The 21,409-nt window shown below is 48.6% G+C and overlaps 1 protein-coding gene across 4 annotated transcripts in view; it reads left to right on the top strand.

Moving 5' to 3' along the window:
- TYRO3 (TYRO3 protein tyrosine kinase) overlaps positions 1-21,118 on the top strand; it is a 42,998-nt gene extending 21,880 nt beyond the window's left edge. For all 4 annotated transcript variants that reach the window (XM_080394798.1, XM_080394799.1, XM_080394797.1 and 1 more), the window contains 11 exons: positions 785-929; positions 5,131-5,260; positions 6,108-6,208; positions 7,273-7,368; positions 9,698-9,778; positions 11,479-11,571; positions 12,274-12,395; positions 12,698-12,807; positions 14,154-14,313; positions 15,707-15,843; positions 18,648-21,118. In XM_080394798.1, the coding sequence (XP_080250924.1) occupies positions 785-929; positions 5,131-5,260; positions 6,108-6,208; positions 7,273-7,368; positions 9,698-9,778; positions 11,479-11,571; positions 12,274-12,395; positions 12,698-12,807; positions 14,154-14,313; positions 15,707-15,843; positions 18,648-19,023 (1,551 nt within the window). In that variant the 3' untranslated portion in view covers positions 19,024-21,118. The remainder of the gene's footprint in view (positions 1-784; positions 930-5,130; positions 5,261-6,107; positions 6,209-7,272; positions 7,369-9,697; positions 9,779-11,478; positions 11,572-12,273; positions 12,396-12,697; positions 12,808-14,153; positions 14,314-15,706; positions 15,844-18,647) is intronic.
- Positions 21,119-21,409: the final 291 nt, after the last annotated feature.

The following is a 21,409-nucleotide window of genomic DNA, read 5'->3' as shown; positions in this document are numbered from 1 at the left end:
TGTTCTTCAGCACTCACCTTTCCCAGGTATCTATCTGCCTTTGAAGTCCACAGCATTTCTTACGGTTTCTCGCTTCTTAATATGTATTTAGCCAGTGCTTATTAACTATGAACAAGCCTGTAATAATAGGCAGCTAGAGGGAGAGAGAGTTATTTCCTTTTTTTGCGTGACCCATTTCATACTAGGTCAGCGCCATTGGCTTCAAATGGCAATATTTTGAGTTCCCATTGAATTGACATTTTGTCAGTGGTGGCAGCCAAATCTTCACGGGTTTACTGCAAATGATGTGCATGAAGAAGATCCACAAAATCAGTGAAAATATGTTGGCCTTGCCATCCTAAGCGAAAATTGGCCGTGAAATTCAGAAGCCATTTGGGATTTAGTCAACAAGCTAAAGGAGGCAGACTCCTCCCTTGGACTAAAGGTGTTGTGCTTTGCAGTATGTTCGCCTGTCTTTGTGCTTAAACCACAAGAAGGAGGTGTATCTTTTAATAGCAGAAAGAAAACGAGTTCTGTAGCAACTTTCACGGAAGGACCTCGAAGGAGGAAATCATTAAATATCTTCCCTACACCCTGGGAAACTATGAGGAATTTTTGACATGAGAGACCCCAGATGACAGCCCCAGTTAGTGGCAAAACTGAGACTAGGACCCAGGAGTCACAACTCCCAGCGCTTGTTACAGCACCAGTGAAGTACCCAGTAATTTTGGTTTAATTTTAAAGGCAAGGTTTTAGCCTAGATTCGTTTCAAGACGTCTTACGGTTTGTTGCCGTTTGCTCTCAGGGGGAGATGATCGTACAGGATACAAAAGCTAATCTCACGACGTGGAATCCTCTCAAGGACTTGATCATCAGGGTGTGCGTGCTGAACTCTGCAGGATGCGGTCCCTGGAGTGACCTCTTCCTGCTTGAAGCCCAGGAGGTCATGGGTGAGTGTCCACTGCCATCCCTTCCCTTCCCCTGGGGGAAAGACCAGCAGGTCCGGGACTCCTCTTTCTCTCTGACTCCTCTCAGTGCTTACAGCTGACGGAGCCACTTGGCTTTATACAACAGCACACTTCATCAAGCAGGGTAGAAATTAAATAATATTTAAAGAGCTGGTATAAACAAACCAGCTTCTGGCCACTGCTGTGTCTTTTTTAATGGGATTGTGCTGTGCTTAGTGCAGAGGCAGGGCGAGGGGAGACACAATAGAAAAGGCGCAAACAAAGGTTTGAAATCCTACGTTTAGACTTAAGCTGCAGATATTTACAAGAGCAAATGTGACAGAAAACTCCTCTAACAGGTTCTCTTCTTTGATTTAATGTGAAGCCATTCCTGACTAGTTTCAGTCGAGCCTGATTTAAACCCTGGCCACATGGGGGTTTGTAATGGTTTTACTGCATGTGTTTACTATAAAACAGTTTAGCTTTCCACGGAAAAGCTGAGCTGCTGGTAGGAGAGGGCGGTGATGGTACAGAAGCCGTACCGTGAGTCTGGGCCACGTGGAAGGTTTGCTGGGGCAGAGAACACGCACGCGTGGAACGCACTGCCGGGTTTGCTTCCCGCTGGTGTTCCACAGTGAGTGGGAAATGGGAGCCGGGCCCTGGAGGAGGGCAGGGCGTGACATGGGGAGAGCGGCAGAAGGGAGAGAGGAACGATGCTTGTGAAGGGAACGGTAACACAGCTAAGAGGAAAGTGTTCCAAATGGAAATACGGATTGGTGATAAGGCATCAGCGAGGTGCGATCATGCTAAAATCCCACAGTCTCCTGAGGTTTGGCTCCCAGCACCTGTGGTAGGACAAGACAGCGATCTGTAATCTGTGATGCTGCCCCCCCCCCCCCCGCTGCTTTCTTCCCACTCCACATGTCTTTTGAGGAATCACACGGACATTGATCTCTCCTGATCCTTCCACACTTAGGTATGGCAGGGGGAACCGGGAGTGGGGTTCCCAGGCAAGCAGGAGGTGGGGGTGGGGGGGGTGGGGGCAGGGTAACCAGGAGAGAACTGTAGCCCTGCTTTGCAGTAGCGCTGCGAGTGCTGGTTTGAATGCGCACGTCACTCGGGGCCCTGGGCAGCCTGGTGCCTGCGATGGAGTCAGTACTGATGGTTATGTGTGAGCACGCAGTCACTGTGGATCAAAGCCTTCCAATTATTTAAAGCAGAATGAAGGGGTGCAGAGAGCCAGAGCTGACTCTACTTCACCTCCATCAATTTTTTTTTCTCCTGCTTTTTGCTCAGGTATTTTCTGTGGCACTCAAATACAGAGAAAAATACCTGGATGGACTAGAAGTTCACTTTGGAAAATGGCCAGCAGTGGCAAGAAGCCCCAGGGAATCTATAGGGTTTCTATTTTACAGAGAGCTGGAACAGGATAATCCTGAAAGCACAGTATGTTTGCTTGGTTTTATTTACGAACCATGTAAAAAAAAAAAAAAAGTAGCATCAGGAGTGGTGCTTGTTTTGGCTAAATGCTGTCTGAAAGCACATCTATTTCTTCACAAGGATAACAGGCTGGAAATAAAGACTCGCTGTGGAAACAGACAGGCCTCAGACAGCAGAGCTGCAGAAAGACTGCGGTTTTGTTTCAGGCCTGGTAGAAAATATAAGTCGCTTCCTTTCCTAAAATAGCAAACTGGTACTGGGTGCTTTATGTGAAAATGCCAAGGGTGGATTCTGACCAGCTCCCAGCACAGCAGTAAGGATGACTAAGCTTGTATAAACTTTAAGTCATATTTGTCATCACAGCAAAGCTAGTGGGAGCTCCACCCTGCTTATGCAGAGATCTTGTGCACTGTTAACAAAGGTTTTTTTAATATTTTAAGAAATGTCCTCAGTGGAAACCCTTCTCTCTCATTGCAGAGAGAGGAGCCAAATGGTCTAATAGCTTTTTCCTATCTGTAATCTTAATGACTGTATGCAGGAGAACACTCTTGGATTATGTTCTTTGCGCATGTTTGTGATGTAAAACCTGCTACAGAAATAAAAGTGGCTCTCGTGTCATCGTGGGGCTCCTAAATACTCATTTAAGCTCATCTAATAATGCTGTCTTCTCACTGCTTTGTGCGGTGTTACGGCAAACGCCGGCTGGAAAAGGGAGGTGCAGGAGGTGGGAGAGGGACGGAGCTGGGGGAGGAGAGGCAGCGCGGTCCCTCTCCAGCTCTGGCACGAGTGGGAAGCAGTGGGCCAGGGGAGGAGAAGCAGTGAATTTCAACATGTATTTCTATTTCTGACACATTTGCTATAAGCTGTGGGATGTGCTTCTGAATCCTAGCAGTTTAGAAGCTGGGAGAATAATTCTGTATTGTTTTGTTTTCATCCATTCTGCTTTTGGAGGGACCCCCTGCCCCAGATGGTGACCTAAATCCCTGCTCTCTCCCCAGGCCAGCTAGCAGACAGACTAGAAAAACGCTGAGAGAGGTTTGTCTCAACATAGGGGGGGTGGAAACCTTATCGTTAACTATCAGAGAGAGCCTTTTACAGCAGTGGTGTTAATTGTTTCTACCCTGACTGTTTGGCAGGAACAGCCCAAGTGATTGGCTTGGGTGTTGTGGAGAGGCTTGGCGTTACCTTTCCTTGTGTTCTCCTTCCACTTCTGTTTCTGATCCCTCTCCTTCCTTGTAAGCAGCCTTGAAGGCTGGGTCAAAAGGTGCAGCAGGAGGGAGTATCATAAAACTCAGGGCCTATAGAGCCTTCTGGGTGGGAAAAGAATATGTGAAGTCACTGAAGGAGATAAGATGCTGAAAAATAGGTGCCGAAGCCTTGGTGATTTGTTTCAAGTGGAGAAGCACTACTAGTTTGCTTCCTCAGTGGTCCAGAATTCTGTTTCCTTAAGCTTTGCCTGTTCATTAGACTAATACCGCTTCTTTAAAAACTTGGATGCTAAGGCTCGACGATGTAACTAGTAATCAAGCCTTGGAAGCCCTTTGCCTACCAGGACTCTGCCAGTAAGGATGTCTGATGAATGCTTTTCACATACATCTATGCAGAGGTTCATCCACATCTCAGCCCATTAACCTAACACCTCTTTTAAGGACAGGTTTACTTACACTCTTGTGACATACAACATAATAGGATTACTTAACATCTTAAAAGATGGTTCTTCCTCACCTCGTGGTAAAGCACAGCCAACTGCTGATGGTGAGCAAGGGAGCGTGAAGGTGAAGGCGGCGCTTAGGGATCTGTTACCTGTTCTTGTTTGCTCTTAAACAATTTGGAGATAGGGGGGCTATCCTAGATTGTAATAAATGCGTTCAGATTCACATTTAATCCTTAGTAATTGTATTTGGAGAAGAAATCTGTCAGGGAATTGGGTTAATTTATCTGTTGCTTGCCAAGCATAGAGAATATTCTTTTATTCATAACCATAATGCGTATCTTCCTTCCCTGACAGCTTACTCAGATTGGCAGCATCTCCATTTCTTCTGTAGACAGTTTGTAGTCCAAAGTATACATATCCTGGGAGCAAATATTAGACCAGAATCAGAACCTCCATGCTGGCTAACTTATTTCTTGACCCGCAGGGCACTTTTTAAAATTCACCTTTTCTTTGGAAGACAGACATTGAGAAGTTACAGCCAAGTTAGAGCCATCAACGTTGGGAAGTTACAGCCAATGCCATGTCCCACAGGGTGCTTCTCTTTGTGGGAGGGGTGAGAGGGGAAATGTAAATATTTTCAACCAGATTGCCGTGAGACTATTTTCTTTCTCTATTGTCTGTCAAAACGTTATCTGGTTGGCGTTTAGGCAGTACTGCGTGTAGCCTGGTCAGGGTTCTGCTGGCTGCCTTGAACAGGACAAGGTGAAATACTCATATTAAGCAACCTTTTTGTGCTGAGACTCCAGTTTAAAGCGCCCTAGATCATGAGCTCGTGTGAAGTAGTGTAATCTGGAGCAGTGCCTTTTCTTGAGGCTGAAAACTAAGGATAACTGGGTGCATCTGCTCTGTCTTTGCTGTGTGAGACAGCTAGTTTTTCTGGTGACTGACTGGCTGTTTATGCCAAATTCCAGTGTACAGCCATCCACTGTGTACACCAGATCCGGCAGCATGGCTTTTCCATTTAAAAGCAAAAAGAAGAAATAACCCAGTGTGGTCTGTTTACCATTGACAGTCTTCTGTTTCCTGACTGGTGTTTTCTCCATCATCTAGGTGGCCAAAGACAGCCTCCTTATGGGACGTCCTGGGTTCCTGTAGCGCTGGGCATTCTCACAGCTCTGGTCACGGCTGTTGCCCTGGCTCTTATTCTCCTTCGAAAAAGAAGAAAGGAAACTCGGTTTGGGTAAGAGAGGTCTTCTTGTGCTGGTTAGAGAGATCTTTGCTTTCTCCTCTAATGTGGTTTCTGACTCAATTGTGTTTCAAAAAGCATTGGGGATTGAGTACTTCTGGCATTTTCTTTGGATAACTGTTTTTTCACAATTTTGAGGGTGACCCTGGATTTAAAGACTAGCAGGAAAGGTGCCCTACCTTTTCTTCAAAATGAGAACACCAAAAAGTAAAGTAGAAAAAAACATTAGGTCAATAGCTGGGCTTTATTAGAATATGGAAATATAAACTAGATCAAGGTAGTTCTGTAAGTCCTTAGCACTGTTGCTTAAGAGGTTCAAAGAGAAAAGACCCACAGATGAATCATCTTCTGTGTTCTCACGGGCTGGGTCCTTTATCCCGTGCTGGTTTTCAGTCTAGCAGCTGCTTGTAACTTCCTGACTGCCCGGAACCCTCTGGATGCGCAGGGAAGTCTCCTTTCCATCGCCTCTGACACAGCTGTGGGTTGCTCCCTGCTGCCAGCAAGGCTCCCATTCTTTTCAGAGTCTCCCAGAGCTCACTCTCACAGCAGCATTTCTGTTTATGGGACTCTTGCAACCTGTCCCAACCTGCAGCTTCTCCCAGGCACTCCAGATGAGCGATTCCCCTCCTCCGGAAGGCTCTCAGCCCCCTCTAGGTGCATCAGCAAGGCAGCATAACCCCAGTGTTCCTACTCTCCAGCTACCCCCTCTTTAATAAAAGAGTCCGAGTCCGTAATATTTACACAGCAAGGGGTGAGAAATGATCTGTAACTGTTCAACACACCCTTTGAGAAGCGAATGGCCCCTCTAATCATGGCCCTGTGTGTCTTTTCTGCCTTGTAGCCATGCCTTTGGCAGCGTGGTTGGCAGAGGGGATCCAGCAGTCCATTTCAGAGCTGCCAGGTCTTTCAACAGGGAGGGCCCGGAGCTCATTGAAGCAACATGTAAGTAAAATGACCGGAGTGATTCTGCCTGAGAAGCTGTGTCCATGTGTGTACCGTGCTCTCTCTGTTTTCCCTGAAACTGATGTTTTGGATCAAGAACATGGGTTTGATTTACAGAGAGGCTTAGAAACTGCAGATGGCAGAGGTGAAAGGCCGGAATTGCTGTTGCCTTACCAATTAAATGGCACTTGTTAATTACAGCTGCAGTCATTGTGTATACTAGTGCAAGGCATAAATTTGCCACTCCCCTGCCCCAGTTTCACACTACAGGGACTCCTTCGACTGTAATATTATGAAACAGTGAGATAAATATGGCTTAACAATATTAGCAATACGCTTTAAACTCGTTGTGCTGAGCTGTGCTAGAAGCATGAACCAATTAATCAGTCTTGGAAGGCCAGGAATTAGTAACTTCTCAAACAGGAGACTGAGTCCCAGGCATGGACAGAGTCGAGAAGATCCATTTCTGTCTCCTGGTTCAGCGAGGACATGGCTCTTTAGCAGTGCGGCAGGGCTGGCTTAGGGCGATGCTCCCACTGCCTGTGACTTTGGTCCCCTGGGTTTAGAGCTCTCTCCATCAAACCTAGTCACCATAAACTGTTGGACATCGTGTTGCCCTCTCAGCCAGGTACTGTGAGACTTGAACTATACTTAAAACAGCCTGAGAGCCAGTCATTGAAAGCTGGTGCAGCTCCATCAGCTTAAATGAAGCTGTATGAACCAGTGTCTGTCAGTGTCCCCTCTGACTGGATTTTGTCTTCGCAGTGTTATTTACAATAGTTCTGTATTCCTGTTGCTCGTGGTGTGTTTAAGGGTGTGTTATCACCCCCTCTCCCTTTCAGTACTGTTGGTACATTTTTATGTGCTGGAAAGTTATCAGCACCTTGTCTGTGGTGAGGCTGGAGGGACATGGACAGCAGCCCTGTCTTTTTCAGGTTTTCCTGCTTACTTTTACAGTGTGGGAATTGGATTGGAGATGATTAGAACAGGTGGCTCTTGGCGTTGTGGCAGACTATTTAAGTAGCCCTTATTTGACTCTTCCTTTGTTGTTTTTTTTTTTCCAGTGGAAAGTGTAGGGATCAGTGATGAGCTGAAGACAAAACTCAAAGATGTCCTAATCCAGGAACAGCAGTTCACCTTGGGAAGAATGCTGGGCAAGGGTAAGATTCAGAGCTGAACAAGGCTTTACACTGAAAGTCCCGCTTGTGTTGCCTTTACCGCTGAGTATGGAGAAACAATCATAAGCAGCCTGTTTTCTCTCCTTCTGCTTCTAGATGGCAATTTAAATGGAATTCTCCCTTCTGCTGGGATAAAACATTTCAAAGGCTTAGCATAACTAAGAGGATATTGGCTAAGCCATTCCTATAATATGGCTCTACACAGTCATGAACTGCAGTCCGTACTCAGCTTTCCAAAGTAGTGTTGATTCCTTGGTGTGTGAATTTCTTTCAGGGATTTAAACAAAGGAATATTCAGTTAAACTTCTGCTCTTTCAACTAACAAGAATGGTGCTATAGAATTCCTTTTATTTGCATAAGCGTGCATCAAGTATTAAACAGGTGGAGACAATACAGAGACAGAAGTGATCTATCTCAAACGCTCCAAACCCTCAAAAAAAAAAAAAAAAGTTGATTCAGTTTCAGGTATTCTTAATGTCTGAGGTGGTCTGACTTCAGATTTTAGTTTGGGCTCTTATAGAGGCACATTTGGAACAGGTACTGAATTTTGTTTACGTTTGTTCATATTAGTTCAGGTCCTTAGGAGCTCTTCTGACTCCGGATCGCTATCTGGATCTCCCGCAGAGGTGCTCCTAACATTTTTATGAGGTTTTCAGGTCAGGGGGCATGAGCAGAGTAAAGGTGGGATGCTTCTCCCTCACCTTCAGCTAAAAGATTGGCCCAGAAGCTCTGTGTGAAAAGATGAGTTTGCATTTAGGTTTCCCAAACAGCAGGCACGTGTGCCAACTGTTACATCATCCCTCCCTGCTCCTCAAGCTGAAGGCAATCTCCAGAAATAAGTGAAAATGTGTAATGATAAAGCCAGTAACTGAGAGAGGAGCGTAAGTCAGGGGTCATAAGCAAAAGGAAGCTGAAATGTTTTGCTTCCTTTTTGATCATAAGACTAGTTTTACTGGTTTTCTTTGACTCTTTCCTAGTGGGAGCATTCTTCTGCTGCATCCCTCCTAGACCAAATGTGTTTCTTTCAGAGCGGGAAGATGACCTTCCTGCAGAAGTGCTCTCAGGGGGCTTAAGTAGTTAAAACAGCTGTGTCATCTGTTGGTGAGTGTCGGCTCTTGGCCAGTTTCTGGGACCGTGCTTCAACCCTTCTGGGCTGTCCCCATGATGGGTGACAAACCGGAGATGGGAAGCAGTGAGGCGCAGGGGATGGCCCCGGCGGGAGGACGGCAGCTGGCGGGATCTGTCTGCGTTGCCAGCCCCGTTGCCCCAGCCCCACGCGCAGCACACAGGTTATGAGATGGCATGAGTGCATTACCTTGGGCTCTGCTGACTGCAGCTGAGCGACAGCTGCGGAATACGGAAGCAGTACTAAATGCTTTTGCTCCTTCCCATTTTCCTCTTTTCTGGTCAGATCCCCTGCTTTTTGTGAAATAAGCATGGTAGTGAAGGATACTGGTGAAAAGCTGGTGGAAAGGTGATGCTTTTAGGGTAGGTGTCCTGAGTGCCATATTTTGCTTCCTTCTTTTCAGTACCAGCGTTCCTCATGGCAATGCGTTTTGGGCGGAGGAAGTAGTTACACAATTAGGGAGAGCGAATCTAGAGCTAGATCTAATGCAGAGAAGCTGTTACGCTGTGCTATAAAGCCACTTCAGGCTAAAATAATTGGAAGAGGGTTTGGCCAGTCGCACTTCCCTTTATCTCCCTTCGAACACACCAGGGTAAACACTTCCTCCCACGAATTAGCCTATCACACACACACAGGCAGGTGTTCTGTGTTTTGTCTGGTCAGCTGTGATTCACAGCAGAAGTCATTCCCCGAGTTTTGGGAGATGAGTCCGGATTGCGTCTCAGAGGGTTGAGTCCTGGCACCAGTCTCAGCTCTGCGGGCTGCCAGCATGGAGGGCTCCCTCAGCCACCCCGTCCGCTCGCTGCCCCAGCTGACAGCCCCCCGTGAGCGGAGCCTCGCTCAGACTCGGCCCCCAGGGTACGGCTTCCCCAGAAGTGTCTGCTGGGATCCCAGCTTATACCCTGACTCTGCGTCGCCCATCTGGTAGGGGATTGCTCTCCTCCCCTCGTGTTTTCCTTTACCTGCCGGCACAGTGGGCTCTGCCTGCGGGGAGTGCTCCTTCTCCCCAGCGCACACGTGCTGGAAGCTGCTGGCTGGAACTGCGGAATGAAAAATGAAGCCAGTGGCTGCATCACTTATGGTTATTCAGCTTCTTTGCCAGGGACCCCTGGAGTGAATCTGCTGTGAATCACGCTTTCTTCACAAGAAGCTGTTCCCTCACTGCCTGCTCTGGTCATTCCACAGGGGAATTTGGGTCAGTTCGAGAGGCGCTACTGAAGCTCGATGATGGTTCTTTCCAGAAAGTGGCAGTGAAGATGCTGAAAGGTAAGTGGGAGCAGGGCTACCTGAAGTACTTGAGAGAAGAGAGCTTGGAAAGACTAAATGCTGCCTGTCCTGTTCTCCGGCAGACGTCCCCTGACGCTCTTTACGCCTCTCTGAGCTTCCCACTCAGCCACTCTGCCCATGTTGTCTCCCGTCCCTTTCATGACAGTCTTTTTGTAGCAGCAGCTCTTCAGGGAAGGACCTAAACCACCTTAGCTGCTTGTACAGCACCTGGCACGTGGGGAGTGCAGCCAAAGCCGAGTCGTAGCTACAGCTTCTCCTATTCACAGAGGATCTCGTTCAGTTGCTCGATTCAGCACAGCCCTACATCATGTGGTGCAGACAGCTCAGACAGGTCTGCTTTGCCCTGCTAACTCAGCGGTGGAAGATGGTGTTCCTCCAAGCTTATACCCTAGAGTAAACAGAGGAGTGTTTGGGCTGGATGCAGCAACAAGCTAACTCGTCTCAGTCAGGCCTATTTGAGTATGCGGGCTAACTCCCTTCTCATTTGTCATTTGATGAGTGTACATAACATGTTCATCAGGCAGAAGCCCGTAACGAGAGAAGCAGTTAATAGATGGCTATAAGTGAAAGCAAGTATGTGCATATATGCACACATATATATATATGTATGTTAGCCTATGTTATTTCACCCCTGTTGCCTGTAAGGCAGAAATAACTGTGACTGACTTAAAGCAGAGTTGCACTCTCCTGTCCTTGGAGCTGGGTTTGGCTGCCACAGAATACCAGTTTGTACTAAGTGTACTAGTACCACATTAGTGTAAGTTGCATCGTTTTATCCAGTTCCAACAATAATTCTGATCAGTTTGCAAGCTTTTGTGTAGTCAGTCTACCTTCAGGCATCTAACTTGGGAACTCTGTCACCCTCCAGAGGCACCTTCATTCTCTGTGGACTGTAAAAAGGGAATCTACTTTTGTCTTCTGCATCATATTTAAATTACTTGCCTAAAGCAGATAATGCAAATACTCCCCTGCAGGTCTGGGTCTGATCTTGCAGCAGGGCTGGAGGACTCCTGCGAAATTCAGCAGCGACAGTGGGGGAGGTAGTCCACAGTCCACTGGGCTAATTCTTGATTATACTGATACACTTCCATAAATCTGGAGTAGTAGCAATGAGAAATAATTTACTCCAAATTTATGCTGGTGTATGTCACTGCTGAATTTGGTCCAGGTGGTGTGGTTATATACAAAATCTTAGCTCTAGCACCTTAGAAAGTTCAGTCACGCTAAGAGATGTAACAGTGTTGATCTTTCATGCCATCCTTACCGGAGATGAAGTGGGGTCTGCCGTACCCCAGGCCATCTCCTCAGCTTCAACATGTTCTTTAATTTTGTGTGATGTCTCCTCTCCCCGACACGGTAGTTTAAGTTCTTTTAGCCAATTAATTCTTACATCTTTAACCCACACAAATTGGCATGGCTTCCAAGGGAAGTTGTTGCTGGGAATGGCGCTGCTATCAGCAGGTCTTTACTCAGCCAAGAACCAGCTTACCAGATCCCCCCCCGCCGTGTCCTTCCTGCCGCCCGTCCCGGGAGCTCAGCTCTGTTGCAAACTGGCTCATCTGGCTGTAGGTCTGAGAGGATGTGCTGTGCCACAAGGAACAAGCTTCTGGTAGTCATTATCTGTAAAGTCCCTTGGAGCCACCCACAGAGGAAGAAAACTTACAGCTGCTTTTTTCCAGCGGACATCTTTACCTCGACTGACATCGAGGAGTTCCTGCGGGAGGCTGCGTGTATGAAGGAGTTTGACCACCCGCACGTCACGAAGCTGATCGGTAAGCCAGCGCTGCTGCTGGTGCCGCACAGCACCGCCGGCTCGCGCGGTCCCACGCAGCCTGGCGTGCTCAGCCCTGTGCTGTCCCTCTGCTCTGCCTGGAGACCTGCACGTAGCAGCAGGGCTCTTCCCTGGCCCAGAGGCAGGTGGAGCATGTGTGAGCGCTCACAACACCCGCCCGCAGACACCGGTAGGAAGCATCTCTTATTTAAGCCATTTCTTTGGTTCTTGCAGATGCCATGGGGAGGGTGTGACTGGCTGAGATGTGTCTAAACTGCTGTGATACGTGGGCAGCTGGGGTGGTAGAGGGAGGGGAGATTGTGCCTTTCCAGAATACTGAGGAGGAGACAAGGCACTTGTGGGTGGGCACTGTGGAACACAGGCAATCTCCGGAGGCTGCTCTGCAGAGCCTGGGGTTTGGGGCTCTCTGCTCTGGAGGGATCCTGGAAGCAGTTGTAGCTGGTCCTGCGAGGAGGGCTGAGAGGCACTAGGTGCTTGGTGCTGCCCCCGAAGTAAGCGGGGTTATAGGTGTCTTAACACCTCCTGGCATGAAGCCGTGCAAAGGAGCTCGGAGCATGGAACCTACCCGCCAAAACTCCACATTTTCCTCCAAGTTTGTCAGAGACAGGCACAGCAGCCTGTAAGATTCCCACTGGGACTGATCTGTTTGCTAAAACCCCTCTGCTGTGTGCGTCCTCATCAGGAGTCAGTCTGCGGAGCCGTCCCAAGGGCCGTCTCCCAATCCCCATGGTGATCCTGCCCTTCATGAAGCATGGAGACCTTCATGCATTTCTGCTGATGTCACGGATTGGGGAAAACCCTTTTGTAAGTCTGTCTTACTGTAGAATTTCTTCTGGGAGGGTGTTCATTTTCAAAGGGTGTACTCAGATCAGCTCAGGGTTGGCCGCCCAAGCGCATTGGCAGATGACTGGACTTGAATACCAGGGAAAGCTGTGAGATGTGATGCCGAAGTATTTCATTCCACACGTGCTGAGGACCAACTCCTCCATGCCATCCCCTCCCTATATCCTCCGTACCTGCTCAGTAAGCTAGCAGCAAGTCTTGCAGTTTTGTCATACCTGCTTGGAAGTTTCCAGGAACAGAACTTGAACTGTCCTTTCTTTCAGAACTTGCCTGTTCAGACACTCCTCAAGTTCATGATTGACATTGCCAGTGGGATGGAGTACTTGAGCTCAAAAAATTTCATACACAGGGACCTTGCAGCTCGGAACTGCATGTAAGTGACCCATGAGTCATCACTGGTCTGCGCACAGTGTTATGCAGCTGATTACAATGTGTTTGGAATTAGTCACTCTGATGGCTGTGTGTCAGCATGGGCTGTTTGTTCCGCAGTATAACGTAGCCAACGGGAGAGAATGGGTTTGGCTCTGCTGGGAGAAAGGAACTTCCATGGTAGCCTGAAGTCTGTATTTCTTGTGTCTGTTTTGAGGACTTGTTATTACAGTGTAAGAAACATAGAATTTCCCTGAAAGCTTGTGGGGAATGCCGCTAGAAATAATTGCATGGTGAGCACACTGGATGATCCCACGTTGCTGTTCTTGTCCCCAAACTGCCTCGCCTGCTTTGAAGGGAGGAAAAGTCCTTTTTTATCCTCTCCACTCTGCTGCTTTCCTGAGAATGGAGTAAGGAACAGCCCATCCTGGCAGACAGAACTCTGCCTCTGAGCAAACCCACGACAACTGGTAAAATCCACCATGAGGCACAGATTTCCAGAGGTGTTTGAATGTTCAGACGTACAGACAGGAGCCTGATAGTCATAGTGAGAAATGATAGGTTAGCCTCTTTTGACATCTATGAGAAGTCTGTACCGATTTCCCATTTTTAAACATCTAAAAAATACAGAGTTCCTCCAGAGGAAGCTGAGTGCCTGTCTCGGCACATCTGGGACAAGCAGGGGGTCCTTTATGGGGCCGGGAGCATGCAGCCCTTGTGGGCTCTCCTTGCACTGTCGTAGAACCACAGAATGGGTTGGGTTGGCTTGGAAGGGACTTAAAAGACCGTCCAGTTCCAACCCCCCTGCCGTGGGCAGGGACACCATCCACCAACCTGTGTAGGTTTAGGTGGGTGAAAGAGCAATGCAGACCACTAACCAGGCCTGGAGAGAAGACGTTGCAGATCAAGTTGGGGCAGTTGTAATAGGCAGTCTGGGCAGGAACCCTGTGGTTTTTTAATTGCCTATACAGGCAATTATATATATAAAAAATATTATATATATCTATACGTGTTTATATATAAAAAATAAAAGCCCAGGCTTTAGTGGTAGCAGCAGGCACTGCAAATGTGCTCTGATAATCTTGGGAACTACAGAAAGTACGAGTTCACTTGGTGTAACAGGGTGGATCATCTAGGTGTAGCCATTTCCTTACTTCCTTAGTCCTAATTATCTCCCTGTTAGTCTCAAGGAACTGACCGAGACCACTAAACTATTTCACATTGGTCTTCAAGTAGATTCTTCTGGGTAATACTTGGTGAACTTTATACCTCAGTTCCCTGGATGTCACTTTTTTTTTTGCCTGACATAGCCAATATATGCTTTTCTCAGTCATGGAAACTTCCCCTTAGGTTGGATGAGAACATGAACGTGAGCGTTGCAGACTTTGGGCTTTCTAAGAAGATCTACAGTGGAGACTACTACCGTCAGGGCTGTGCCTCCAAGCTGCCGGTGAAGTGGCTTGCTCTGGAAAGTCTGGCGGATAATCTGTACACGACACACAGTGATGTGGTGAGTTTTGCTCTGATGCATTCGGGGACCACTTGTACTCCTGCTGAAACGGAGGAATCCTCCTCTGTTCGTTGAGGGTGGGAGAAGGCCCCGGTGATAGGAAGGGGAGTTTGCCGTGTGTTTGAGGCACAGCGCTAACTCTGCCTTGTGTGCTGTCAGAACTCAAGACTAAAAATACGCGTGAGCCTCTTATGACAGAAGACATGAACTCTTCTCCTCCTGTCCTTTGGTCCTTCATTTTTCAGTGCTTATCCCCATCCTGTCCTTCGCGTTTCCCCTTCTCCTCTTCCTTTCCCTCTCTATGCAGTCTCTTCTTTCTTACTTTTTTTTCCTTTCACTTCTGCATGAGTTTGTGGGTGACATTTGAAGTGCACGTAACCCACATGCTCATGTACCAGTGCAGCAGAGATGCTCTATCCTTCAGCAGGCGTTGGTGGAACTTCATAGATTCTGGATATATCAGTGCTTACACACTCTTTCCCATAACTTCACCCCTGGGGAGTGAAACTAAACCCATTCATCTGAAATGTTTACTTCCTTTCCCTTTGGGTTGTTGGTTTTTTTTTCCTTTCTGATACCTCCTCCCCTCTTCCTTGCTGTCTTTTGAGCGGGTTTCACACTGGTTTTGTCCTTCAGGCCTGTGGACTTGCCTTGCCAGTTATACATGTCACAGTGTCCCCGAAGAGATCACTGAGAGCGCCTTGTAACTTGGCTGCTGTGCTGCCGAGCAATGGCTGTAACCACTGTAGACGCTGTTGAGTGAAGGCTAGTTCAGCCAGCTCACAACAGGCACTGGCCAGCGTTTTGCTTATGAAAACAATAGTTTTTTGCACCAGGCAAACCTTGCAGTTCAGTTTAAACGTACAAGTACGACTGCTGCAGCGTAGAGCACAAATGAATGTGAGCCGTAAGTGGTTGTTCCTTGCCCTGCTTATGGCTGAACTCTGCTTTCATTTGTGCCTGTACATTTCCAGTAACTCAGAACGTGGCTCAGCAAACTAAGAAACTGGTTTGTGAGGCCCAACCCAAAATCTTCTTACAGCTGGGAACCACGAAACTGATGCTGCGTACCTTAAAGAACCAGAGGTAGGAGACACTGGGGAGAGGTCTGCAGGTGGAAGGCAGCAGTAGCTCCCAAATCCTCCCCTGCTCCACTGCAGGATGGGGCCAGGCAGGGCCTTCAGCTGTCTCCCAAGGTGATGTGTGAGCACCAGCAGCGTCTGATGGGTCATTCTTTGGTTTTGGGCTAGAGCTTGAGTAGTCCTTGCTTTGCTGCCACTGGCGTGACATTACCGCGGACCGGGAGGGTTGGCACAGTCTGGGTGTGCTGAAACCCTGCCCCAGTGAGCAGGGAACGGTCTGTTCACTTGCTCTGTGTGCTGTTCCCTTTCAGTGGGCGTTTGGGGTGACCATGTGGGAGATTGTGACCCGAGGGCAAACCCCTTATGCTGGCATTGAGAATGCAGAAATCTACAACTACCTCATCAGCGGGAACAGGCTGAAGCAGCCACCAGAGTGCCTGGAAGATGTGTGAGTACTTCCTTGCCCTGCTGACGTGTGATTCCTTGGGCAGTTTGGCTCGCTGGAAGGAAACGGGGGCAGCTGGCTGGGATGCTGATCTGAATCTATCCACTTTCCAGTACAGAGAGGCATTCACTAGAAAGTCTCTGGGTTAGCTACCAGATACTCGCTGCTGGCAGAGCTCCCTGGAACCTGTGGTAGCTACCCGAGCAGCTAACTTGGCTCAAGGGATTGAGCAGTGTCAACATGCACAGCTCTTGGCTTTGTGGAAACTGTTAACTGCGTTTCCAGACCCTCGTTGCTCCCTATCTTGTCAGGCCAGCATCTGAGAAAAGAGATGAGTTTCATGGCACGCCCTGAAAGCTGAAGAGAGAAGAGATCTAGCAAGACTACGAGGAAACTGGATTACAGAGGCAGTGGCCTGCATGTGTCTTTCAGACCTTGGCCCAGTTTTCCAAATGGAATGTACTACTCTTAGAAATATAGCTGGGTGAAAGAGAAGAGAGCAAATAGGAGGTTCTAAGGTTCTATAGATCAGTGTTCCACCTTAAATTACAGGTGGAAACAAAGCGGGACGATCTTGCAGATACTGGTTTCAGACATTTTCAGCCTGGCAGGAAAGACTCGGGTGGCCCACGGGGGAGCAGGCAGCCACACGCCGCAGCCTGTGCTCCCGCCGCAGTCCTGCAGCCAAGGGACCATTCCTGGCCAGCAGGTCCTGTGAGATGTTTGCTCAGAAACCCTTGCTGCGTGGATGGTGGCTGGAGTTCCCTGGAGTCCACGCATGGGGCTGAGGTCATCCGGGGAATGTCACCCTAACTTCTCCTGGGGTAAAAGCTTGCCCGGTCTGGACAAGGTGAAATCATTTCACTGAGTGCCCAAGTGAGCCTCTGTTTTCTCTGTGTCATCACAAAGCAAGACGTAGCCACGAGCACTGACTTGAGTGGCTCTCTCGAGCCATTCGTTGTGTGCAAAACGGGCAATGTGAAGTCCCCTTTCCTCCCTCTTCCCTCCTGCTGATGGTGAATTACTTCATGTGGTTTCCTTTCCCCAGCCTTTTTTCCACATAGGGAATCGTCCGTACTCTTGTCATTAAAGCTGTACACTTGTGTCTTCTCAGCAGTTCATTTGAACTGTTCCCGAGTTTAAATGAAAACGTAGTTGTACCACTGCTTAAATTGATTATACGTCTCCCATCTTGACTGCTGTGAGTAGCTTTGGTTCCGGGCTGCGGAGCTTGAGGCCATAGGATGTTACAGGCGCCAGAAGTAGAGAAGAGATTCAAAACCCTGCTAGGCGTTGAAGAAAAATGCATCAAAAAAACCTAAGAAGGTACAGCCTCCATTTTGAGAGGCCCTTGAGCTACAGGTTATTGAGACCTGAGAGAATACACCAGAAAGATCTCACTACGTGCTCACCCCCAGCTTATGTGCTTTCCCCAAGCATCCACTTGAATACTGGGCCAGGGTACTGGTGCACATGGACTTTCGGGCTGATTCAGTACAGCCAGTAGTTTTCTACCTTTGAAATGAATTTCTACTGTTTGCCAGCAAGGATAAAAAAGCATTTAATTTGGTGCCCCAGAATAGGAAGTTTCTATTTTATCTGGAGCATTTAGAGTTATTGCTACTCTTTGTGAGGGATGTAAATCAGGATTAAGACAACTGAACCATAGAAGCTTTCTGTAAAACTAGTGTGAGATCAAAAATAGTCTTGTAAAGCTGATAGCAAGCGAGGGACACAAAAAAATAAAAGCCATCATGAAATGCTTTCTTTCCCAGCAAAGACCATATCAGATTTTTTCCATTTGCAAGTTTAACTGAGGTTCGTTTGTCTGCGGTGTTTTTCAGTGCCAGTACTGTGCTTTGTTCCTGTTCCCTGCAGAACTGGCAACAGTAACGCGGTAGGAATGCAGCTGCCAGTCTTGTGGGTGATGCACAAAGAGGAGGAGGACAATGGCTCCGGCTGTGCTCCAGCCCATGGGCTCCGGCGGGAGGCCACGAGCGAGCACCAGCCGAGCCTGCTCACACCGGCCCCCGGGCAACCAGAGCTGAGGCAGCTGGCGCCTGGCCACAGCAGAAGTGCTGCAGGACAGGGCCTGAGGCTGGTAATAGCGCTGAATGCATCTTCTGCGGCGCTAAACGCACCTCCTGCGTAGCAGGGGTGGCTCTGGAGCCTCTGGAGCGGAAGGGCTGTTCCAGCATCCCGCTTCCAGCAGCGAGGCTGCTGCCCGTTCCTCGCGGAGCCCCGAGCAAACCCGCTGTGCCTCCTCCCAGCACCACACCTCCATTATGGGAGTGCGCTGAGTTAGCGCCGTGTGAAAAAAGAATATTCCGGAAAGAACTTGCACCCCGCACAGCTGGATCTCTGTTTTTATTCTTCCTGTGCTTTATCTGCTCTTGAACTAGAATTCGGAGGGGTGGCTTCAGCTGCGGCAGAGGCTGTCGGGACGCTTTTTGCGAATAAATTCCAAGGCTGTTACTGAGCGGTGTCACGCTCAACTGTATTGTAGCTCTCCGGAGACAGTGGAACGAGATTTTTACCAAGAAGTTCAGCATCCTTTGACAGGGCTTTGGGGGTTTTTGGTAGTGTCTAAATAATGATTTTGACCAAAATGAGAATGCCTTAGAAAACACAAAGGACGAAGGAACTAGATCCGCAGTGGCTGCACACGTGCTGCCAGCTGTGCAAGGCCAAAGCCAATGTGTTTGGGGGAAAGTGTCTGTGCTTGCTGGGCTGCACGAGCCCTGGTTCAGAGGTGCAGGGGGTGGCTGCTCGGCTTCTCAGCGCTCTTGTCTCCCTGTATTTTGCAGCTACGATCTCATGTGCAGATGCTGGCATCCTGAGCCCAAGCTACGTCCCAGCTTTGGAGTGCTCCGGTCCCAGCTGGAAATGATTCGGGGGAGGATGTCCACGCTCTCTTCCAGTCAAGATCCTCTCTATGTCAACATTGGGAAGGACAAAGAGGCGTCTGCGAGTGACCCTGCCCTTCACGCCTCCTTTGGAAACACGGACGGTGATGAGACCGTGGCTGGGGCAGCTGCTGTTGTCACAAGTGACTATCGCTACATCATGAGCCCCTTGTGCCTTGGAGATGATGCTGAGGGTGAAAGGCATCCAGATGGGCAGGAGGGGGAGGACAAAAGCCTTCTGTATGAGCTGGAGACAGAAGGAGAGAGGAGCTGTTAGCCTGTACATAGCAGTGACACTTTGCTTCCCTGGGACGGGATGTGTGCAGCCGCGGTGCCGTCTCACCTGGGGCTCTGGTGCCAGATCTGAAACGGCTTTGAACAGCACTGGCCAGAGCTCCCGGGCAGCTTTTGTAGCTTTCGCCACCTGTGTGGGCTGCAGCGGCAGACGGCTTGGAAGGACCCCAGCGACCCCTTGGATTTGGGGGAGGGGGGCAGGAGGGTTACAGGTCGATCACATCCCTCTGACAGGTGTTCAGAGCTGAGGTGGTCAGTCAGTCTGTGCTCTGCTCCGTCTCACTGACTGCTGGAGCAGAGCCGAATACACCTTCTGTTCAGTCAGTGCTCACTCTTGTGTGGATGTTGTCGTCGATCCTGGCTGCGTGACTTCAGGACTGGTGTCTCTGAAAGCACTAGTGGGTATTTACACTGTCATTCAGGCCAAGAGGGCAGAATTCCCCTTGTGTTCACTCAGCAGCACTGCCTAGACTTTTTGTCTACCTCAGTGGTTCTCAAACTAATCTGCGGATCTGCTTCTATCCAGCACTGAATTTGAACGTCTGGCTTATTTCATGCAGTGACACTTGCTGCTTCCTCAGACCAGGGCTCTTTTAAGGGCTTCAGACATTTTGGTGTGTGATGAAATTAGAAAAAAAATGAAAATCCAGCATCCCTCATCACCCCACGTACCTCTTTTATATCTTTCTTTTTCTTCTGTTTGATGCCAGTTCAGGCCTGACTAGACTTGCAGCTGGCATTAAAATGTGAAGGGAGGGAGAACAGCTGGCATGTGTGAGGACAGAATCCAACTTCAAAGGGATGGAAAGGAAACAGTGTAGAGAGGACTTAACAGCAGTATGGGGAAACCGTGCTAATTAATGCTAAGTGCTGCCCTCCAGGAAGGGAAGGAGACAGTTTAAATACAGAATGGCAGACTTGCTTCAGTTTCAGCGGGGAGCAGTATTCAGCATTTGCTTTAAAATAGGATTTGTTTCATCTTTTAACAGTCCTATGACTTTTTCAAGTAAGTCCTGTAGCTGCTGTAGTGAAGTGAAACCTGTTTTGGGAAGGGGTGTGTGTGTGTGTGTGTGTGTGTGTGTGTGCTGGAGGGAAGGGATCGTCAGCTGGAAGCTCTTCTCAAGTGAGAGTCTTCGTGGTGAAAGAGCTTGAGAACCACTGGCCCTCCTGTGAGGGAGGTCTTCTGGCATGCTGTAGAAGTCACATCAGAACATCGCCTGGTATCACTGCAGCCTTCCAGACAGGGCAAGGTTAATGGTTTTGCTCTTCGGGTTTTGTTCTGTTTTCCAATCAGCATGTCTGACTCACTATAACTGCAAGCGCTTGTGTGGTTTTTAATAATTTAATATTTTACTGTAAATCAGCATTTGTTTTGTGCAGTGGTTCCCAGTGAGGAGGTGCGGTTACATCTTACTCTACTTCTGCTAAGTATTTTCTAGATCTTAATTTCTTTTATTTCCAGTGTGCTGAAAACTCAGCAGTATCACAAGACTTAGGATTCCACATTGCTCTTCCTCAGAAGCGAATACCACAAATGCCATCATTTGCTGAATTGGCAGAGGTGGGACCAATAAATCCAATGAGATGGCAGGTTTTGGTATCAGAACACTCCACCCTTCGATGCCCAGTATTTGCTTATTGTAAGGTTTGGGACCAGCTATGAAATCCAGGTCCAGTTTTAGCCCTTAGTGAGAACACTTCCTAGGGAAGGGGAATTTCAGCCTGGGGCTTGGGCATGGGTCCTTTCTGTAAAGTTTCCTACTGAACAGTGACGTCCTACAGATGTCTGCAGGAGTTCAGGACAGTTTCTCAGTCGCAGACACGAACTGCACCATCTTATACCCCAGGCGGTACAGGGTTTTCTCTTAATTTAGCTGGAATGCTGTAAATGCAGGTGAAAAGATGACACCTAACAACGGGTAACAAAAACCTGTGCCGTGCACGTTTGCAGCGAGGGCAGGCGGCTATGCTCCCTGCAGCTGCCTGGGAAGCGCAGATGTACATACAGACTCTAACTTTGGGAAGCATGTCTTTAGTTTTTATGCGGTTTTTAATAATAAAACATGTACTGTGTCTGAGTCCCAGCCTCTTACCCGCGGCGCAGTTTGTGATGGTGCTCACTTATCAGGTGGAGGCATCGCGAAGCTGCCAGCCCCCAGCTCAAAGCGTCTTTCTCCCTTCACCAAGCGGGATTAAGCTGCTTCTGGAGGCACAGAACGTTTGGCCTCCCCAGGCGGCAGCTACTCTGCATCGCTCCAACCTGGAGACTGAAGGCTGAAATCTGGTGGGTGTGGGCCAGTGGTTCCACAAAGAGATGAGCTCTATGGCCACCACTGTGCGGAAGCCTGGGGAGATGTGCTGCATCCTAC

Source organism: Falco punctatus, assembly GCF_963210335.1.
Source record: "Falco punctatus genome assembly, chromosome: 7".
Classification (NCBI taxonomy): domain Eukaryota; kingdom Metazoa; phylum Chordata; class Aves; order Falconiformes; family Falconidae; genus Falco; species Falco punctatus.
The sequence above is the reverse complement of the archived record's forward strand: the minus strand, read 5'-3'. Positions and strand labels throughout refer to the sequence as shown.